We start from the raw sequence: 19,840 nt of genomic DNA, 5'->3' as shown, positions 1-19,840 counted from the left end.
CTAAATTTAGAAGGAATTTCGATAATTCTCGTAAAATTGAAAACGACAATAAACACACAAATCTCTATATACAAGTAGCGAAAAATGGTTCACTGTTTTGAAAAAGTCACAGCGTGGGAAGGGGTCTTTGGAGAGAAGTGCAATTTTGAGTTTTGACTAATTTCCAGTAGTAACATTTGCTCTATTATTCTCTCGATCGGAAACACTGTTTTCGAAAAAAAAAGGGTTTAAAAACATCTCATTATAGAAATGTTCCTTAACATTGGAAAATATTGAGATACGAAAAGGTTGTTGTGAAATTCAACATTTAAACCCTCAGTTGGAGAAAAACCTAATTGAAATTTTCATCGTATGTTCAAAAATTTAGTTCGAGTTTGACGTCATGAAGTCATACTGAATTTCATAATCACCGAAGAGTTAGTTTCGGAGACAATAAAATCCATCTAAGGGGTCGTAGCATTGAGAGGCTGGTGCTCCGTGAAGAAACATTCTTCGAAAAAAAGAATATTTGAATTTCTGAATATTTTAATTGTAGAATAGGTACGGTAGTGAATTATTTACAACTAATTTTTGACCGGTTGCAGGTCAATTCCGTGTTAATTAGGAAATATGATCTGGCAAATAATGTTCAATTTTCCCAGTTTGACCTCCGACTGCGTCCATTTCATTTATGATCTTTCGATGTTCTAGGATAATGATTATTAGTTGTAACAGTATTATAATGGATGTCGATCAAAATATTTAGAATGCCCCTCTAGTTTCTATCCTTAAGAACATTCATAAATAATAAATAAGCTGAATTTCTGAATGGTTTATTTTGAGAATAGCTAGCTGGTATCTTGGTTGGAAATGATACTGATGCTAGAGCAATTGAAATGGATGATGGAAGGAAATATCTTTATTTAGACCAAGCAAGCTATATTATTAGGTTGTTGAATTTCTAAAAGTTTCGAGGCTGACCTCAATGCTGGGGTTCGTTATTGAACTTTGAATAGGATTTTATAAGAAAACGATTTGAAGCATGAAATATGATTTAACGAAATAGGAGAAGTTGTTTATAATCAGAGAATGAGCGGTTGAAAATGCGTTTTGAAAAACTTACCTTTTTGTATGTTTGTCAGCTTCCGATTCAGTCATCGTTTCTAGCATTCCTCCTACTTCCTCATAATGAAGAGGGTGGTCATAAAATTTTTCTTCTATTAGGTCCAAGTAGGCATTCGAATAAGCTGTCGAAACATGCATTGCACACTAGAAAATAGTTTTAATATACGTTGACAAACAAGTAGTTATTAGGCGTGTTATAAGATCTGGATTTGCCGAATGATTAAATTTCTTGGAATTAAACTTCGTTTCTCATTGTTCACATCAACATTTTTTCGATAGGAGAGAACATTTTTTCGATAGAAGTAAACATTTTTATCTGTAATGGGAGAGATAGAAGTTTGACCCAAATAACTCGAAATAATTTTTTTTATCACCAAATCAGTTGTTCTTACCTTATACTGGATGCTCCTTAATCAGAGTTACGGAGGAAAATGAGAGATTTCTTGGATAATTTTAAGAATGGAAAGTCCCATGAACCATGAGCCCGCAAACGCTTTGTTTTCGAGATATAGGGTGTTTCTAGTGTGTCTAGTGTGATTTGCATTCAAAATTAGCATGAATATTTCAAATTGAAATACTATAGCCAATTCAAATTAAGTATTTTGTGAAGGGAACGTTCTATGAGGAAAAACTTAAACTTTAACACCTGCATACCAAGAACAAAGTGTTTGGGGACTCATTTATAGGACTTTTTTGTTCTTGAAATGATCCGAGAAATCTGCCATTTCCATTTGTACTTTCAATTTAGATGTGGATATAGTCAATCCAAAACCGATGTGTTCACAAATAAATTGCAATTTGAATGAAACACATCCCAGACAATTTTTCTTCGCGAATTACTCAGTTCAGTTCTTTGATAATTACAGTATTGAAATTTTGTGACGAGAATGATACAAAAACCGAAAACAACGGGTACAAGTGTATTCCGATGACGGATGCAAAAACTACAGATGGCAAATAAGAGGCTGACAAAGCGGATAGATAAAAGAAAATAATAAACCTCGGACATTGAGGTGCTCGTAGAGCAAAAAATACTTATCTTGAAAGCAATAATAAACTCATAAATCGTAAAAGGGTCCGATTATTCACTGCCTTGTGGATTTCGAAGAACAATAAAATGATTATTGGTTCATTTTATAGAAAAATTGTCGTTTTTCGTCTTTGCGAAAATTCACAATTTTGTATTTTGGGAATCTTGGGGGGGTAATAAGCTACAGTACCTCCCATTTCTACACCATTGATGGTGCTTGTTTGCTATTGACTTCGGCCATTTTGAATCTAATCAGTTTTATTATGCAAAGTTTTGAAAGGGGTGATTATACGTTGGTAACATTGTTAGATTCAAAGCATTCGACTGTGTCTCACCGCTGATTCTTCTGACTAAGCTCAAGTATTATGGTTTTATGGAGAGCAGTATAAAACTGCTCCAATCTTATCTTTCCGATAGAAGCCAAAAAGTTTCAGTGGGTGGAAAGGAGTCAACTTTGAAGAATATCACATTAGGAGTACCTCAAGGTTCGGTTCTAGGACCGATCTTGTTTTTAATTCATATAAATGACTTTCCATCATGTCTACCAACCACAGTAAAATGTGTTTTATTCGCGGATGACGCTTCACTCCTTCTGAGTGGACCGGTGCTCAATCAACTGCTAGAGGACTCGCGTGGGGTACAGTCGAGTGCAAAAAATTGGTTCAATTCGAATCAATTGTGCAGAATCAAGAAAAAACTAATATTTCAGTTGGTTCATTAAGATCTATAGATGAGAACTTGAAAGAATATGTAAAATTTTTAGGATTACATTTGGACCCTAAGCTCACTTGGGATGTTCATTGTGAGGAACTCTCTAAAAAACTGAGCAAAAATATTTTTGTTATCCGTACTCTAGCACTTAAAGTCTCGATTGAAACATTGCTGACAGCCTACCATGCTCTGTGTCACTCTTTAATGAAGTATGTTATTTTAGTATGGGGTCACACCACACATGCAGGAAAAATTTTTTCACTGCAGAAAAAAGTTATCCGTATTATGGATAATTTACACTATCAGGCGAATTGTAGAATTTCCTTTAAAAAATTTGAAATTATGACTGTTCCATGTGTGTTTATTTACGAATGTCTGAATTATATTCATGAAAGCCACACTCAACTGCTAAATGCAGATGTTCACAATTATAACACCAGAGCACGCATGGATGTCAGAAATGAATTCTTCAGATTATCAAAAACAAAAAATGGTCCGAACTTCTGGGCATATAAACTGTATAACAAGTTGCCTCAATCAATGAGAAACCAAAAGGAACAATTCCGTTTTACCATTAAGAAATATCTCATTGATAATACTTTTTATTCATTGGAAGAATTCTTTGCTAAGCAAATATAGGTAACAGCAAATTTGTAAAGATGACGAATGTAAATCGTAAGATATAAGCATGAATAAAGGATTATTATTATTATTATTATTATGTCCTCAAAGTTCTCATTTTGCGTTGATTGTTGCGTTAGGAGTGAACAAGCATATGTATTGATGGTTTTAGATTTTTGGATCAATGTGTCCAAATTTCCGTTATTTGGATAAGAAGAACGTATTTATAATAATGGTGGCGATCCATAATTATATTCATATTTTTTTAACTTTTCTTGATAGTGAGTTTTTCTGATATCTGATCGGATGTTATGTACTTTGCCTTCTTTGTTAATGTGGTTTATTATGTTATTTCTTCTGGGTTAATTGCTAATATCGAGTTCTTAGTTTCAAACCCAGCAATAAGAAAGCTACCCAGTAGATGATAAGGTGCAATGATTCGGGGTTGAAGGAAGAAATTCGGATATAATTTCCTGTTCGTTAAGGCCATAAGAGTTTCATTAATATTATTAATTCTAAATGGTTCACGAAACAAGGAAGATGATGCAGGTAGATAAAAATTATTTTGCAAAATTAGTCGCCGTTTATCATTTGAATCTCAATTTTTGCGATATACTAGTATGGCGATAGTAATGAATTAATTCAATTAGTTAAAACTTTCCTTAGTCCTTAAGGTACGAATCAATTTGAATCATTCTTCCACTTTACTTACCTTGAGGTATTTCATATTCTTTCCGAGATTGAGAACTCCCTGAGCTCCTTTAACGTTGACGCAATATGCAATTTTAAGGTTTTCGTCAAATCTCATTGTGGCGGCGACATGGAAAATGATGTTAACCTTTTCTACCAACATCTGTCTGTCCGTCTTCGATATTCCTAAATCAGGCAGAGATATATCTCCGTGGATAGTCACGATTCTATTCATAAATTTTGGACATTCCTTGTGTAATTTTTCAAAAATCTGAAATCGCAACAACAAACATAATTGTTTAGTATTCAGAAGGTTCTAATTATAATGATTTCTGTGAATACCTCTAATAATTGATTTTTATGATTATTTACCTACCACATCTTCGAATATATTTGTTATCCTTGTGGCGATATCTTTGCTCTTCTTGGGTCTAACTAATAAATACAATGTAGAGACTGATGTACTCCTGAGCAGTTTTTCTATCAGTAACTTCCCGAGGAAACCAGTACCACCTGTGATAAATACGTTGGTGTTTTCGTAGAATTCTAAAATCTGCGAAGTTGTCATCTCGGAGGTGAGGTTAGGAAAAAAATATCTGAAAGTGTTTTCATTAATTAGAAGTGAAGTCATGATTTTCAAAAATTTACTATAATTCAGTGTAAAATTGAAGTCGAATGTGATTTTCACATTCTGGTGAATCACACCAGAATTCGTCGTTGAGACTCAATTATATTGACAGGACCTTATAAATCATGGCTCTATACCGATCACCATTGACTGTAACGTTCTGGCCATCATCGTTTTTGAAGAAGTACGGACTAATGATTCCACCAGCCCATAAAGCGCACCAAACAGTCAGTTTTTCTGGATGTAAGTGTTTCGACATACACTTGAGGATTAGCTTCACTCCAAATGCAGCAGTTTTGTTTGTTGACGTAGCCATTCAACCAGAAGTGAGCTTCATCGCTAAATAAAATAAAATGGACGTAGTGCGCGATACGTATTCCGCACAGAACCATTATTTTCGAAATAAAATTGCACTATTGGCAAGCGTTGTTCAGGCGTGAGTCTATTCATAATGAATTGCCAAACCAATTTGAGAATAAATCACTTGACAGCTGTTAAATCGGTCCCCATCTCGAACAGTAATGCCAACTTAAAGTTATCTACCTCGAAAAAAAACACCCTATATAAGTTGAACAGCAGCGGTCCGCGTCCGATCACCGATCCTTGGGGAACTTTGACTTCAAAAATCGAAAAAATGTTAAAAATGACTTGAGAGGAGATGTGATATTATTATAGAATGTCATAATGTAATATAGTTATCGAAGTTAGTTGGAAATTGATGGTTGTTGGTTATCAATTAATTGAGAGAAAATAAAGTCTCATATATTCGTTCGGTATATAGTTTCTCTAATTCTGTGGTTATTCCGTTCATTCTTCCACATCTTGTAGAACAAAATCGTGCGAGAATATATCAGAAACGCACGGTTTTCATGGTTATATTTTATTATTCTATGTTGGTACTCCGAACTTTCCGCCACGGCTTTATCTGTCAATTCATCAATTTGCCTTAAAGAAATCAGTTCTGCCAACCAACATTTTTCAATGCGAAAATCACTAAAATATATTTATGGAAATATTTCATTAGTTTCAATGAAAATGCAATGAATTAGAGAAAATAATGTATAATACTCGTACAGAAGGCTCATTCTACCACTCGTTCATTCCAAAACTCGCCACTTCGTGGCTCGTTTTTGAATTTTGAACTCGTGGAAGAATATCAATGCCTTCTGCACTTGTATTATAAATAACTATACTAACTTAACACAAGCTATTGAGCCATCTCTCGAATATCTGCGTATAAGGATGTAACCAACTATTTTATCAGATACTATAAAACAATATTCAAGCATATTTCTGAAATTATAGAAAATATTATAATAGTTGCGTTCCAAGTGATATATCATAAAATCTACGTGTTTATTAGTCAACATAATATAATAACTGTTCTTGCGATGGAGAACTTGGAATTTATGTGGAACCTTCGAAAAGGTAATTAAAATTGGTCGTTTCAGACTCGTGTTGAATATGATTTTTCTTGAAAGTTTCCAAATAGCTTTATTTATTTCCAAAAAATGTTTGTTTTTTTTGTAGGAATAGGGTCTTGAACCTGATTTGAAAGGTAAACTCATTAATTTATAAAAAATAATTTTGAGTTATGGACTGCCGATCTCATGTTCTCTTAGGGAGTTCGAAATGACTGCATATTTTTAATAGAAAGATGAATTTTAGTAAAACATATCATATTCAGTTTTCAAATTGTCTGTAGTACAAAAACAAGTTCAAACAATTTGACATATGTATTCCATAAATAAGATTTATTTCATGGGAAAACTCAGGCACAACTAAGTATAAGGTATAGTAAAAAGAAATCTATTATTTTTGCATGAAAAACAAGGCTTTGATTACCATAATTAGAATGATCCGCTTTAGGTCATATATGTTCGATAACTGGTTGCCATTTGGAAGGTCTGTGTATGCCTCTCTCATAGAAGTCCTCGTCCCTATCGGAAAAAAATTGAAACAGTTCATTTTGACAAGCCTTTGTTGAAGCGAATTTTTCACCAACAAAATTTCCGTTATGGACAGGAAGGGATGATAATCTTTTGGTGACGGGTCTGGACTTTAAGGTGAATGCATAAGAACCTCTGGCGAGTCATTATTGATGTATATGGCCTTGCGTTGTCTTCATGGAACACAATTCCTCTTCTATTGGCCGATTCTGGACGATTGCTTCCTTCAGACGGTCCAATTGTTGACAGTACAGTTTCGAGTTAACATTTGTGTGTTAGGGGAGTAGCTCATAGTACATAATTCATTGATGATCCCACAAAACATACAGCAAAACCTTCCTGGCCATGTCCTACTACTCACCGCGTTTTTACCACGGCCGTTTTCGCTTGACGTTATCGTAAGTGATCCCCATTTCGAAAATAGGGTGATTTTATTGTGATTCGCAGATGGAAATTCGGTCCAAGAGGTTTTTTTGCGGTAACTTGTGTAGTACCCATACATCTAGCTTCTTTTTGAGACCAGCCTTTCGCAAAAAGCGTTCCAAACGGTATTTTGTGCAATCTTTAGCTCTTGAGCAATCGAAACAGGACTGAACAATGTCCATTATTTTATCGATAATATCGACAATTGGCCTTCCAGTAGGTGGTGCATCTTTGAACAATTCAGTAACGTTCGTTGTTTTTATAGCATAAATCTTCAGACGAGAGAAATCACTTTGGCCAAAATCAATTTTGATATTAGATTGTCTCTTTTATGGGGATGGCGCCAGCTACATGTCTTGTCTATTTGATATGTTATAACTTTTTTTTTACTTATCCGTACCGTACCATGTTTTCCAGAGGGATAATCGATTCATTTAACATTTTGTGTGAAAAATAAATATATTTTTGATTGAGATCGCTGCGATGTAATTGTTCTCGATTTATTGTGATTCAAAATAATGTTTAGTTATTTTGAAGGAATATTTTTCAATTCAGTATTCATTGAATTAATTAAAGAAACAATTATATTGTGGAATATTAATTATATTATAATTTTTTAATTCTAGTAGTAATAGCGGTAGGTAATCAAAACAATTTAAAAGGTACTGAAAAAGTCAATTGAAATTCAGTAATTTATTTATTATCCATTGAATGGCCACCTTGCGCCATTATGGCTTTTCCTCTCTTGGACCTGTTTACAAGTCTAATTTATACCTGGTTTATTTTGTCAGCATCACATTGAGCAATGAGTACTCCTTCGAATAGACGTAACTTTTTCTTCAATACCAGTTCAAACACGAAACGCTTTGAGATATTCATTCATTTTTATTTCAGCCTGAGGGCCTGTTTTTTCACAAGCGCAGGTTTTAAGTAGGTACGAATAAAACCTGCGCTAAATTTATTCATTCGCATATGGAAAAGCCGGCCCTCATTATCTATCTATCTTAGGCGTTAGGGATGAAACAGTGAAGCGACCGTTTCAGGCGCCTCTATTTGAGGGGCGCAAATTCGGCCCAGTTTGCTGACCGCCTTTTCATATTTCATCCTTGATTCTTAAAAACAACATAAAGTTGTTCCGTTTCGCTGCGTTTGTCAACATTTCCTGCAATAAAAATCGTAACACATGGCAGCCCCACCAATACAAACATAATTCCCAATTACCTAATTGAATAAGGGATCAAATCACAAAGTTTTTCACAAATATGAAAAACAACATACCTTCGCTTTCGAAATATTGGGAAGCTGATGTTTACCCATTCAACATATTATGTAAAATTCCTACGATTTTGCATGTGAAACTAGTGACTGTTAAATGCCTAATGTTTTCAGCGAAACACATGTTTGTAATCCAAATTAGTTTTCGAAGCATTACTGAACAAATTATAAACAAGGGGTGGTCATGAAGTGAAGAGAAGAGTAAGCCTAACTTGGATGTCTTTCGGTAGGCTTAGTAGTATTCTTAAAAACAGTAAAGTCCCTATGGCTCTTAAGAGAAGAGCATATGATAGTTGCATACTACCTGTCGCAACATACGGGCTAGAAACTATGACCTAACATGCTATGATGGGCGTAACTCTGAAAGATGAAATCTCCAACAAAATAATTCGGGAGAGGACAAAAGTAAACGATATCACAGAGCAAATAGCAAAGTTGAAGTGGCAGTGGGCTGGTCATGTTGCACGCAAGAATCCGAATAGATGGACATTGAAAATAACTCAATGGAGACCACGCATAAGTAAAAGAAGCATTGGGAGACCACTTAAGAGATGGTGAGATGACATCAAGGAGATCGCAGGAAATCAGTGAATGAGAGGGAGAGAGTGGTCATGTTGTTATTGATGCTTTTTCAGCAGGGCGCTTAACTTTTGACTACGGACTTGGTGATGCCCTTCCGACCCCAGCGGCACCGTTGCTCAAATTTTTGCAATAGGTACAGTGACTTAATTGAACACAGTGGTTGGTTGCTACAGAAATCTATATTTCCATGATAATAATTATAGTTTGACAACTTATGGAAATGTTTCATTTCCATTAGGAATAATAATTTTGCTGCCTAGGCAAGAAAGTCCACACTTTACTGTCTAGGCAGAAAAAGTAATACTTTGCTAATTGATATGTGTCTGCAAAATTAATATTTGCTGTCAATCCGAGAAAAAAGATTTTACGGGAAAACCCGGTATGAATGGTCTAGCAAACCATCACAAAGAAGCCGAATTTCTTAATACAATATCTGTTTTTCGTCAGGATTACGTGATTCTTCAGAAAATATTGTCAGAAACGCGTCACCTTTACTAAGGAGATGTTTTTGTTCGGACAGCATAGTGCTTAAAAGTCTTTTCCAACAACTGCTATGAAAAGCAGCGTATTCTTCATAGCTTACTCAATTTAAAAACTATGTATTGCTCATTACTTGAATTATTGAAATTTGTGCAGTTATAGGAAAAGTATAGTGTTCAACATGTGGAGAAAGTCCTTTTCTTGCTCGTGTGTTTCTCGCCTTTCAGTCTTGTGCCACAAACTACCACACTCGCGAAAAGTTGGACTTTCCCTACTTGTTGCACAGTATATTATTTTCATACAAACAGAAAGCTAGCAAAACTACTAAATAATTACAAACGTACCTGAAGGACTTAGACTTAATTGAACTTTGAACTGAATGTTTTTTATGTATTATTATATTTACAATTCATTTTTCAAATCTTCTGGTTATTCGCATCCGATAGTACAGGGCGTGACATTTTCCGTTGCGTTATGTCTTGGGAACGGACGCTAACAATTTTGTATTATTGCGTTTTGACAACGTTCAGGATCGAGCTGAACGACTAAAAAATGAGCCAACGGCCTCCATTTCGTGGATTTTCATCGAATTTCGAACTGTCAGAACACAGTAGGAACAAGAGTTTGCGTTGACGAAATGCTTATTGGGTTTATTGGGTTTTGAGGCCGGTCTAAGATTAAAATGTATAGGGTGGGCAAATTTCGATGTTTTAGCACTACACCTTTTGAACCAGAGAAGATGAAGATAGACAACATCTGATACCACATTATCGTTCTCTTTTTCTGAGAAACTAGCAACAGTAGTATTCATTATTGGCCACAGTCTTTTGTTTTCGCGTTATCCTCCTCAGTTCCCAGGTATCATATATGTTACTACGGTTGGAAATTGTTTCATGCGAGCACTCAGTTGTTTTTAAACTTGTTCTTGTGTGTACCATATAAGTACGATATATTACCACCAGGCTTGAATATAATCGAAGCGCCGCGCCGTCATAAAAATTATCCTAATATCATTTTTGTTCATAAATGTATTGTACCGACTCATGTTGAGTCCTCTCCAGAAGAAGCTTTCAAAATCTAGTATGTAATGAATTTTTGAATTACATTTTAATTGATGTCAGTCATGTTAAGGCTTAGGAACAAGTGTAAAGTATTTGTGTAATGAAAAATTAGATATTGTACCGATACCAGGGTCATTTTGTCGGAGTATCATGGGTGATACTGTGGGTGTAATGGTTTAGTTAGATAATATTATGTGGATAGATATTTTTTTGATTTAGTTTTTCATTTTGTTTTTTGCTATGGTAAAGGCAATAGGGAGAACTATATAACACACTTTTTACGGTGGCTATTGAAGTTTAGAGTTAAATTAAAGTTGTATTTCTAAAGTTGTTTACTTGAATCCAAACACGTTATCAATATTTATTGTTACTGCTTGAGGTAAATACCATGCATTTTTTTTATTCAAGTGCATGTGGAACTTGGACGAATCGGATCTAGATGACGATGTCCTGGCTGATTCCAGCGAGGACAAGGACGAGGCAGTTTTGTATTTTACGAAAATTTGTACTTTTAGGAAGGAATTGCTTCTATGTTTTGTATAATCTGAGGTATTTTTTTTTTGTTTTCTCAAAAAAGCAATATTTAACATATTTTGAATAAAATAAATTTACCAACGTTAATTTTTTTTGGTGGGTTTTCAGTTCTAGAATATCATATATAATTTTGTTGTGTTAACTCATTCTGGTCTCTCAACTGATAATTTTTCTTCTCATTATTGTTTCTGAATAAAAAGCTTACGTAATGAATCTTTAGTATTGTCATAATCTGCATAGCTTATTCCTACAGCAATAGGTCCTTCAATCCAATTCAAAGCCCTTTGTACAAAGCTCTCCATAGACCTTCCGTTCTATGCATGTATAAACTTGTTGCCATTATTGTTGGATACTTTCCTTAAGTATCTGTTGTTCTTATAATATCAAATGGATAACTGCTAGACTGACCAAGCATACCAGCACATGCACCTTACTTTTTGAAAAAGTTTTTCATTTTTTTTTTTTTAAACAACTGATACAAATCCATGGAAAATTTGTAGGAATCCCAATCCAAAGTTGGGAATGAGGGTAAAAGCGACAATTGGAAAAATGGCGATATCGAAAACAAATAATATCTCCGCTGATAATGATCATAGAGCTCTGAAATTGAAACGTTATACATACACTTTTTTACGTAGAATACAGTGGCGTGGTTGTCTTTTTAGAAGGAATTACGGAGCTATGACCCAAAGTTATGTTTTTTTGAATAGGAACACTAAATTTTTGTGCCATTTTTTGAATGCTTAATTTTCACTAATTTCAAAAATATATAACATCGTATGGATTGTATCAACATAAATAATAGAAAATGGTCAAAAACCTTTTTAATACCAATATTTCTATGGTTTCTACTGCTGATGAGCACAGAAAAAAAGAGCTTCCTAAACAAGAGAAGCCTACTTCCGTCAATCTCATTATTTCAATGCGAGTTTCAATGCTTTCTACTGAATTCTACAAAACTGAAATCTAGATATTTTTCATGATTTTTTATAACTCACTATAACTGTGAAAGGATTCAAAGGATCGACTTCAATTGTTCAATTGATACAGTTGTAATTAGATGAATGCATCAGAAGATTATTTTTAGTCTTCAGAATGACGCACATCAACAGTTGAAGTAGAAATAGAAATATTGCGACTTTTTGATGAAAAAAGGTTTTTGACCATTTTCTATAATTTATATTGATTAAACCATACGATATCAGGATTAGCGGTGATATATTTTTTTTCTATATCGAAGTTTTTCCAATTTCCGCTCATAACTCGAAAATAAAAGGTGGCCAAAAGTGAATACTACTCTTGTTGCCCCCCTCTCCTCAATATTTTTAATTTCATAAACTCTAGATTTCATGAAACCACAGATCTAGGAATATAGTGGATTAAGTTCAGGTGAACGAGCGGGCCATGGAATAGAAGCGTATGTATTTCAACAACATACATTTATCTGCACGAAATTTTAATCTGGTGACTATCACCGCTTAGAAGTTATGCGGAGAAATGTTTTTAATCTTGATATGCATTTTCGGCCATAAGTTCATTCATCAAACTCTATTTATTTTTCAATGAACTATCATCCCCAGAAAGCTCGGTGCACATTTTTGGCCCATCCTGTATAAAGTTGGGTTAATATCCTAAACGATTCCGTTCTGCCGAATATTTCAAAGCGTTCAAATGGAACCACATAACAATTGATTCGAATAGTACTGACCCGCTCATTTACGAAATCTAGCTACGTAGATTATTCAAAATGAAAATTTGAATTTCAAATGAAAAAAACATACTCAACAATTCTAGACGGTCAGCTCCAAAATCGAAATCCGAAATGAAATGGCAAACAAACACAAAATCACAAAAGTTTTCTTCACGAGTTACGGCTTAACTGACAAGTTTCACACGTGCGTCCAATTCTTAAAGAACATATACATAAGACTGATCTACCTGCGCCATCGCAGAAGTTTTTCCACTCAGACTGGTGTACATCAAGTCATTTCCCTAATGTCTCCCACCGTTTTTAAATTATCCATTGGATTATAAAAGTTATTTGAGTCTAGTTGCTGAAGGTTTTTCAATATAAATATATTAACTGACAAAGAAACTGCAACAGCCAGAAGGAGCTGTTTGAATTTTAGATTTAAATTTTTTTTGGTAAAACATAGTATATCAAGCAGTAAAAGATAGAATTTGGAGAAAAAAATCGTGAAGGTTTTTTCATATAAACATTTTTTGTTACTAAACTTCCTTATTCCCAACTTTGGATTCGGAGTCCTACAAATTTGCTAAGGATTTGTTTCAGTTGTGAAAAACCACCAAAAAAATTAACGTTGATTAATTGATTTAATTCAAAATAGGTTGAAGACTGCTTTTTTGAACAAACAGAAAAAATGCCTTAGATTATAATTACAAAACATAGAAGCAATTCCTTCTTAAAAGCACAAATTTTCGTGAAATACAAAACTGCCTCGTCTTCGTCCTCGTCGTAATCAGCCAGGACATCGTCATCTAGATCCGATTCGTTTCAGTTTATTTCAAGACAATTCCCTCTAGTTCAGGTTGTCTGAGGTACTGCTCTAAAATAAAAAAAAATGCATGGTATTTACTTTCCCTCAAGCAGAAACAATAAATGTTGATAACATCTTTGGATTCAAGTGAACAACTTTAGAAATACAATCTTAATTTAACTCTAACCTTCAAGAGCCAACCTAAAAAGTATGTTTTATAGTTCCGCCTATGCCCTTACCATAACAAAGAGCAAAACGAAGACTAAAGCAAAAAAATTTCTATCTACAAAATATTATCTAAATATCTAAAAAGTATGTTTTATAGTTCCGCCTATGCCCTTACCATAACAAAGAGCAAAACGAAAAACTTAATCAAAAAAATTTCTATCTACAAAATATTATCCGAATAAACATTCAAAGTTTCACCCATGATACTCTGACAAAATGACCCTGGAATCGGTACAATATCTAATATTTCATTACACAAATACTCTACACCTGTTCCTTAAACCTTAACATGAATGACATCAAAAAAAGTGTAATTAAAAATTCATTACTTACTAGTTTCTGAAAGCTTCTTCTGGGGAGGACTCATGTTGTACAAAAAACACTAAACATTTAATAACAAAAATGATATTAGGATAATTTTTACGACGGCGCTTCGATTTTATTCAAGCCTGGTATCGTATATCCAAAGTCACTTGGAGGAAGCCAGAATATTTCGATTATACAAGGGTTGTCCAAGTTTCCAGAAATTCCTTGGAGACCAGTGAATTCATTGCCTAACAATATTGTTGAATAAATCCTGGTATTTAGCGGATCGCGGTATCCACTTCAAAGGAACATCTGGACAAGCGTTTTTATGGACTAGTTCAAGTGACTTTGGATATACTAAAGTTATATATCGTACTTATATGGTACACCCAAGAACAAATTTAAAAACAACGTTGTGTTCGCATGACACAATTTCCAACCGTAGTAATATATATGATACCTGGAAACTGGAGAGAATAAATATTGTTGTCGTTTTTGCAAGTTTTTTAAATTTGACAACAAACTAGCTGTTCGAGGAGATCCAAAGTCGATATTCAGTTGTTGTTAAAATACCTAGAGCACGTGTCGCAGAATTTATCGCCAGCTAAGTGAATTTGAAAGAGGTCGAATTATTAGAGCGGGGTTGTCATTTCGAGAAATCGCTAACCGTACGAACAGAAATCCAACTATTGTTATTAGATGTTATCAAGCGTGGTTTGATAATGCCCACAATCGAAGAAGAGTAGACACCGGACGTCGAAGGGGCACAAATGGAGTTCAAGATCGACGCCAAAGACTTATATTAGAGACCGATTTGCGACAATTCGATCTTTGGCTGATCAGTGGTCAGGAGAGCAAGGCCATCCCGTAACTGTCCGAACGGTTGACCGTCGGATAAGGTCTTTTGGACTGCAGCATTATCGACCCTATCTAGTGTTACCTGTGACGGTTGAGCATCGCCGGCAATGAATACAGTGGTGCAGAGAACGTCAACATTGGAATGTGAAATGGCATCTGCTCGTCTTTTCTGATGAATCTCAATTATCCTTGGGTGCACACGATGGCCGAAGAAGGGTTAGACGACGTCGGAGAGAAATACGTGAAGTGAACCTCAGTTTGATGTTGGGCGTCATGTCATGTACACCGGACAGTAGTCGTTATGGTATGGGACGCTATTGCATATGCAAGTAGATCACCTTTAGTCTTTATTCGAGGTAACATGACAGTGCTACGTTACCTTCAAGAAATAGTGGAGCCATATGTTTTCCCTTACCTTAACCGGCTCGAGAATCCAATATTTCAGCAAGATAATGCCTGACCTCATGTTGCCAGAGTTTAAACTTTTTCGAAGCGACCTATGTAAATCTTTTGTCATGGCCGCCCAGATCTCCCGATCTTTCGCCCATAGAGCATGTTTGAGACATCATGGGTAGAAGGCTTAAAAATTTACTCCGATTGATTATACAGGGGAAGGTAGAGGGCAGAAGATGAATAGGCCGCAAGAAGATTTCGTGGTTGCGGAACATTAGAAATTGGACTGGACTGGGAGTTGAACAACTATTTCAAGCAGTAAAAGACAGAAACCACTTCAGTCAAGTTGTCATGAAGCCCACGCCTGAAGACAGACACGGCACCGAAAGAAGAAGAAAAAGAAGGGCGGTCCTAGCCTTAAATTTTGGGGGGTCGCCATTATGGGCTTCAGGTTTTTTGATGGGACCAATTCGTATGATATTTGCTTGAAAAACATATTGAGTGTTTAGTGGTTTCATTTTGGGGGGGGGGGGGATACACTTACATTAACGAAAAGGAATATCTGCAGAATACAAGTGATGCGACGGAGAATGGAAAAGTCAATGCTGGGAGTTACCCACAGAGATAGGTTACCTAACCAAATCATAATGATAAACCTAACCAAACCATTATAAAGAACCGAACAGGAGTAAGATACGCAGTTGAGGCTATCCTACAGCTCAAGTGGAGCTGCACTGGACATGTGGCGAGAATGAGTGATGGCAGGTGGACGAACAGACTTGTGGAATGGAGACCTAGACATGAGGCATATAGAAGTAGAGGATGACCTCCTAGTCGATGGATAGACGATAAAAAAAGACTAACTGGAAACTGGATTCAGACAGCACAAAACCGAAAAAGATGGCTAGAGTTAAGGGAGGCTTTCTTTCAGCAGTGGACGGGATAAGCTTTATGGTGATGATGATGATGATTTATGTATTCAGGAGACTAAACTCAAAAATTTCCTTAGAATTCGAAACTTCATAAAGAAAATAAGAGAATACAATAGAATTTCAAAATTCATGTCATGAACAGTTTTAATAGTGTCTTATTAAAGTATTCTACACCCCGGCTGACAAATTGGTTCTCATTTTGAGAGTTACAAACTGCAATGTTAAATTCCATCATAAACTAAATGTATTCTAAAATGTTATTTCTGTCTTATGATATTGCCATTCCATGCACTTAGATACACTATTCAAATTTATCAAGGATTAGAATGATCCGTAAATCATTGGATAAAATAGCACGCTTGGAGTTATTTGATAGAATTTTGCAAACATCAGGTGTCCATCAAGAACGCAACAATTATGGAAGTATTCGGTGAAAAGGAATAAACATATTTTATTGATCTTCAATGAGCGACTTTTAAATGAATAGATATATATCTCTTCATTGGATTTTCTTGAAATGTGAAAGCATTCCACTATGTTTTAACGTTATAGAACCTGGATTCCCATATATCAAATCACACTTGTATTCAAATAACTTTTCTACTTTCGGGAGTGTTTTTATTATTATCTATAAAGTTTTTGAGATATTGAATTCAGGGACATCACACTAATTGAATTCAAAATATTTTCTTTCTTTGAAAAATATATACCAACACCAACTTGCAGTGCCGTATCTAGGGCGTGGCAAAGGTGGCATTTGCCACAGGCGCAAGGTCTGCAGGGGTGCCAATAATATCAAGAGAAAAAAAAATTGGAACGCCAGACAGAATAATTCGAAAGATCACAACTCGGTTTTCATGTCATGAAGCTTTACAATCTTTGTATTGTAGTAGAACCAAAAAAGAAGACAGAAGGACCTGGGCAATGCCATCGATGCCAGAGATATGGACATGCACAGAATAAGTGCACTTTTCCATGGAGATGCGTGAAATGCTCAGGAGATCTCAGCAGCCAAGAGTGCACTCTAACCAGGAAGGACGTAGAAAGAAATGCTACATGTGCATTATGTGGCGAAACTGGACACCCAAGTTACAAAGGTTGTAGCGAATTCAAGCTCGTGACGAAGAAAAGGACAAAAACTAAAATATCTCCAACAAAGGAAAAATCGACAGAAAAAGAACAAAAAACCACAAACAAGAATGAAACAGTTGAAAAGAATCCCGTTGAAAAGCAACCCGTTGAAAAGAAACTTGCTAGAACGACTCAGCCCGCAAAAAAGAGAGCGGAACAGAAAGAGTGTGTCGATGAATTAGATGAAATCACCGAAAAACTATTCAGTACAATAATGAGGAAATTTGAATCCGTAATAGATTCGAAAATGAACAATTTATTTGGTAAAACGAATTAATGAATCTTACGAAACAAAGGAAAAATATCAAGATAGTGTCATGGAACATAAACGGCGTGAAATCGCGAAAAACCGAATAAGAAGAACTGATAGCAGAAGAAGATCCTGATATAATTGCCTTGCAAGAAACAAGGCTAACATCAAAGGATAAAATATTGTATCAAAATTACGTGGTACATAGAAATGATAGACCGGACACGGTAGACGGAGGTGGCGTGGCATTGATTGTCAAGAGAGGCATCTACCATAACGTCGAAAGAGCCAACCCTGATATGTTAATAGAAATAATAATGGTCAATCTGAAAATGGACAAAGAAGAAATAAGTATAATCTCAACTTATAAACCGCCAGATGTACAATTACTTGAAGAAAATGCACAGTCTATTAGAAGGACAACACCCGAGGATTCTTAAAGGAGACCTGAATTGCAAACCACCTGAATGGAATAGCAGAGTCGAGAACCCGAATGGAAAGAAATTGAAAAAATATGCTGATAAACATGAAGCAATTGTAATCGGACCTGAAACACCGACATACCTCCCAAAAGGTACAGGGCTATCGGATGTGATTGACATAGTATTAATGAAAAATGTGAGACAGGATTTCACACTGAGAACCATAGAGGATGGAACTTCTGATCATAACCCTATCGAATTTATTCTAGGAACAGAATCTTCTGGCGTGTCAATCTTTGGTATTTTCGTTATTCCCAATTTCAAATTGTTACTGAATTTCTTCCAGTTCGTATAATCTCTCGTTTGCAATTTTTCATCATAAGATTCTGTTCCTATATATTAGAAGAACACATACTGAAGGCATATGAGGACAGCACGAAGAGGGTAATCAAACCAACACTGAGTCACAAAGAAGGAAGGAACCCTAGAGAAATAAAAGAGTTAATAAAAATCAACCGAAGACTAAGGAAAAACTATAGAATCTACAAAACGAACGAAGACAGGCTAAAACTGAACAAACATAGTCAAATTTTGAAAAATGCACTCGATGAACTGAGAAGAAATAGATGAAATAAGAAAATAAGCGAATTAAACACAATGGATCATTCCGCATGGAAAATGCAAAAACATCTTAGGCAAGAAAACACAGTAATACCACCACTCCATGGTATGAATGGAATGGCGTATACAAATTACGACAAAGCAAATGCCTTAGCCGATACAATTGAAAGGGAATCTAGGATTAATTATAGAGAAGACGACGATAATGAAGAACTCGAAGAAATAATAGAAGAACATGAAGAAGAAATGAAGACACTACTAGAAAAGACAATGACGAGTCCAACCTCTTCTACAGAAATCAAAGAATTAATCAGGAAACTGAAAAATAGGGAAGCACCAGGAAAAGATAAAATCACAAACACTATGCTGAAGAATTTGCCCAAAAAAGAAATAGCTGCAATATCTAACATCGCCAACGCAGTAATGAGAACAGAACATTTTCCAAACAGATGGAAAACAGCCGAAGTGATTGTATTCAATAAACCTGGAAAGAATAGAAAATTCCCGCAAAACTACAGGCTGATTAGTATTTTACCAGCCCTAGGAAAGATAATAAAAAGCGTAGTTGCCAAGAGACTCAAAGAAGAAACCGAAAATCTGAATATTCTACCAATAGAACAATTCGGATTCAGAGATAAACATTCAACTGAACAACAACTTCTCCGACTAACAGAGTATATCACCCAAGGCTTTCAAAACAAACAAGCTACTGGACTGTTATTACTAGATGTTACAGGAGCATTTGACAGAGTATGGCAGGAAGGACTAGCCTATAAGATGAGAACAGTAGGATACTCAATTAAGATGTGCCAAATCATCAGAAATTACTTGAGGGATAGAAATTTCTACGGTGAGTTAGAAGATGAAAAATCAACGCTGAGACACTTAGAAGCAGGAGTCCCACAAGGCTCAGTATTAGGACCTCTTCTGTATAATATATACATCCATGATATACCAAGGAATCCGAGAAATTTGCTTGCCCTTTATGCGGATGACACAGGAATAGCAGTCAAACACAGAAGAGCAAATATCATACACCAAAGATTACAAGAAGCAGCAGATGAAATTACCAAATGGTGCATTAAATAGAAGATTGAAATAAATGGACAGAAA

The 19,840-nt window shown here is 35.3% G+C and overlaps 1 protein-coding gene across 2 annotated transcripts in view; it reads right to left on the bottom strand.

Annotated features, from left to right (window-relative positions):
• LOC123675837 (fatty acyl-CoA reductase wat-like) overlaps window positions 1–19,840 on the bottom strand; it is a 36,067-nt gene that overhangs the window by 13,422 nt on the left and 2,805 nt on the right. Inside the window, exons 1-4 of one of the 2 annotated variants that reach the window (XM_045611379.1) lie at window positions 12,870–13,018; window positions 4,533–4,752; window positions 4,179–4,427; window positions 1,103–1,248 (exon numbers count right to left, since the gene is read on the bottom strand). In XM_045611379.1, coding sequence (XP_045467335.1) covers window positions 1,103–1,248; window positions 4,179–4,427; window positions 4,533–4,724 — 587 coding nt within the window. In that variant the 5' untranslated portion in view covers window positions 4,725–4,752; window positions 12,870–13,018. Of the gene's footprint in view, window positions 1–1,102; window positions 1,249–4,178; window positions 4,428–4,532; window positions 4,753–12,869; window positions 13,019–19,840 lie in introns of those variants that run through there. The other variant, XM_045611380.1, reaches the window with a different exon arrangement.

The sequence above is a fragment of the Harmonia axyridis genome, chromosome 3 (genome assembly GCF_914767665.1).
Source record: "Harmonia axyridis chromosome 3, icHarAxyr1.1, whole genome shotgun sequence".
In the NCBI taxonomy this organism is placed as follows: Eukaryota; Metazoa; Arthropoda; class Insecta; order Coleoptera; family Coccinellidae; genus Harmonia; species Harmonia axyridis.
This window is presented reverse-complemented; position numbering and strand designations above follow the sequence as displayed.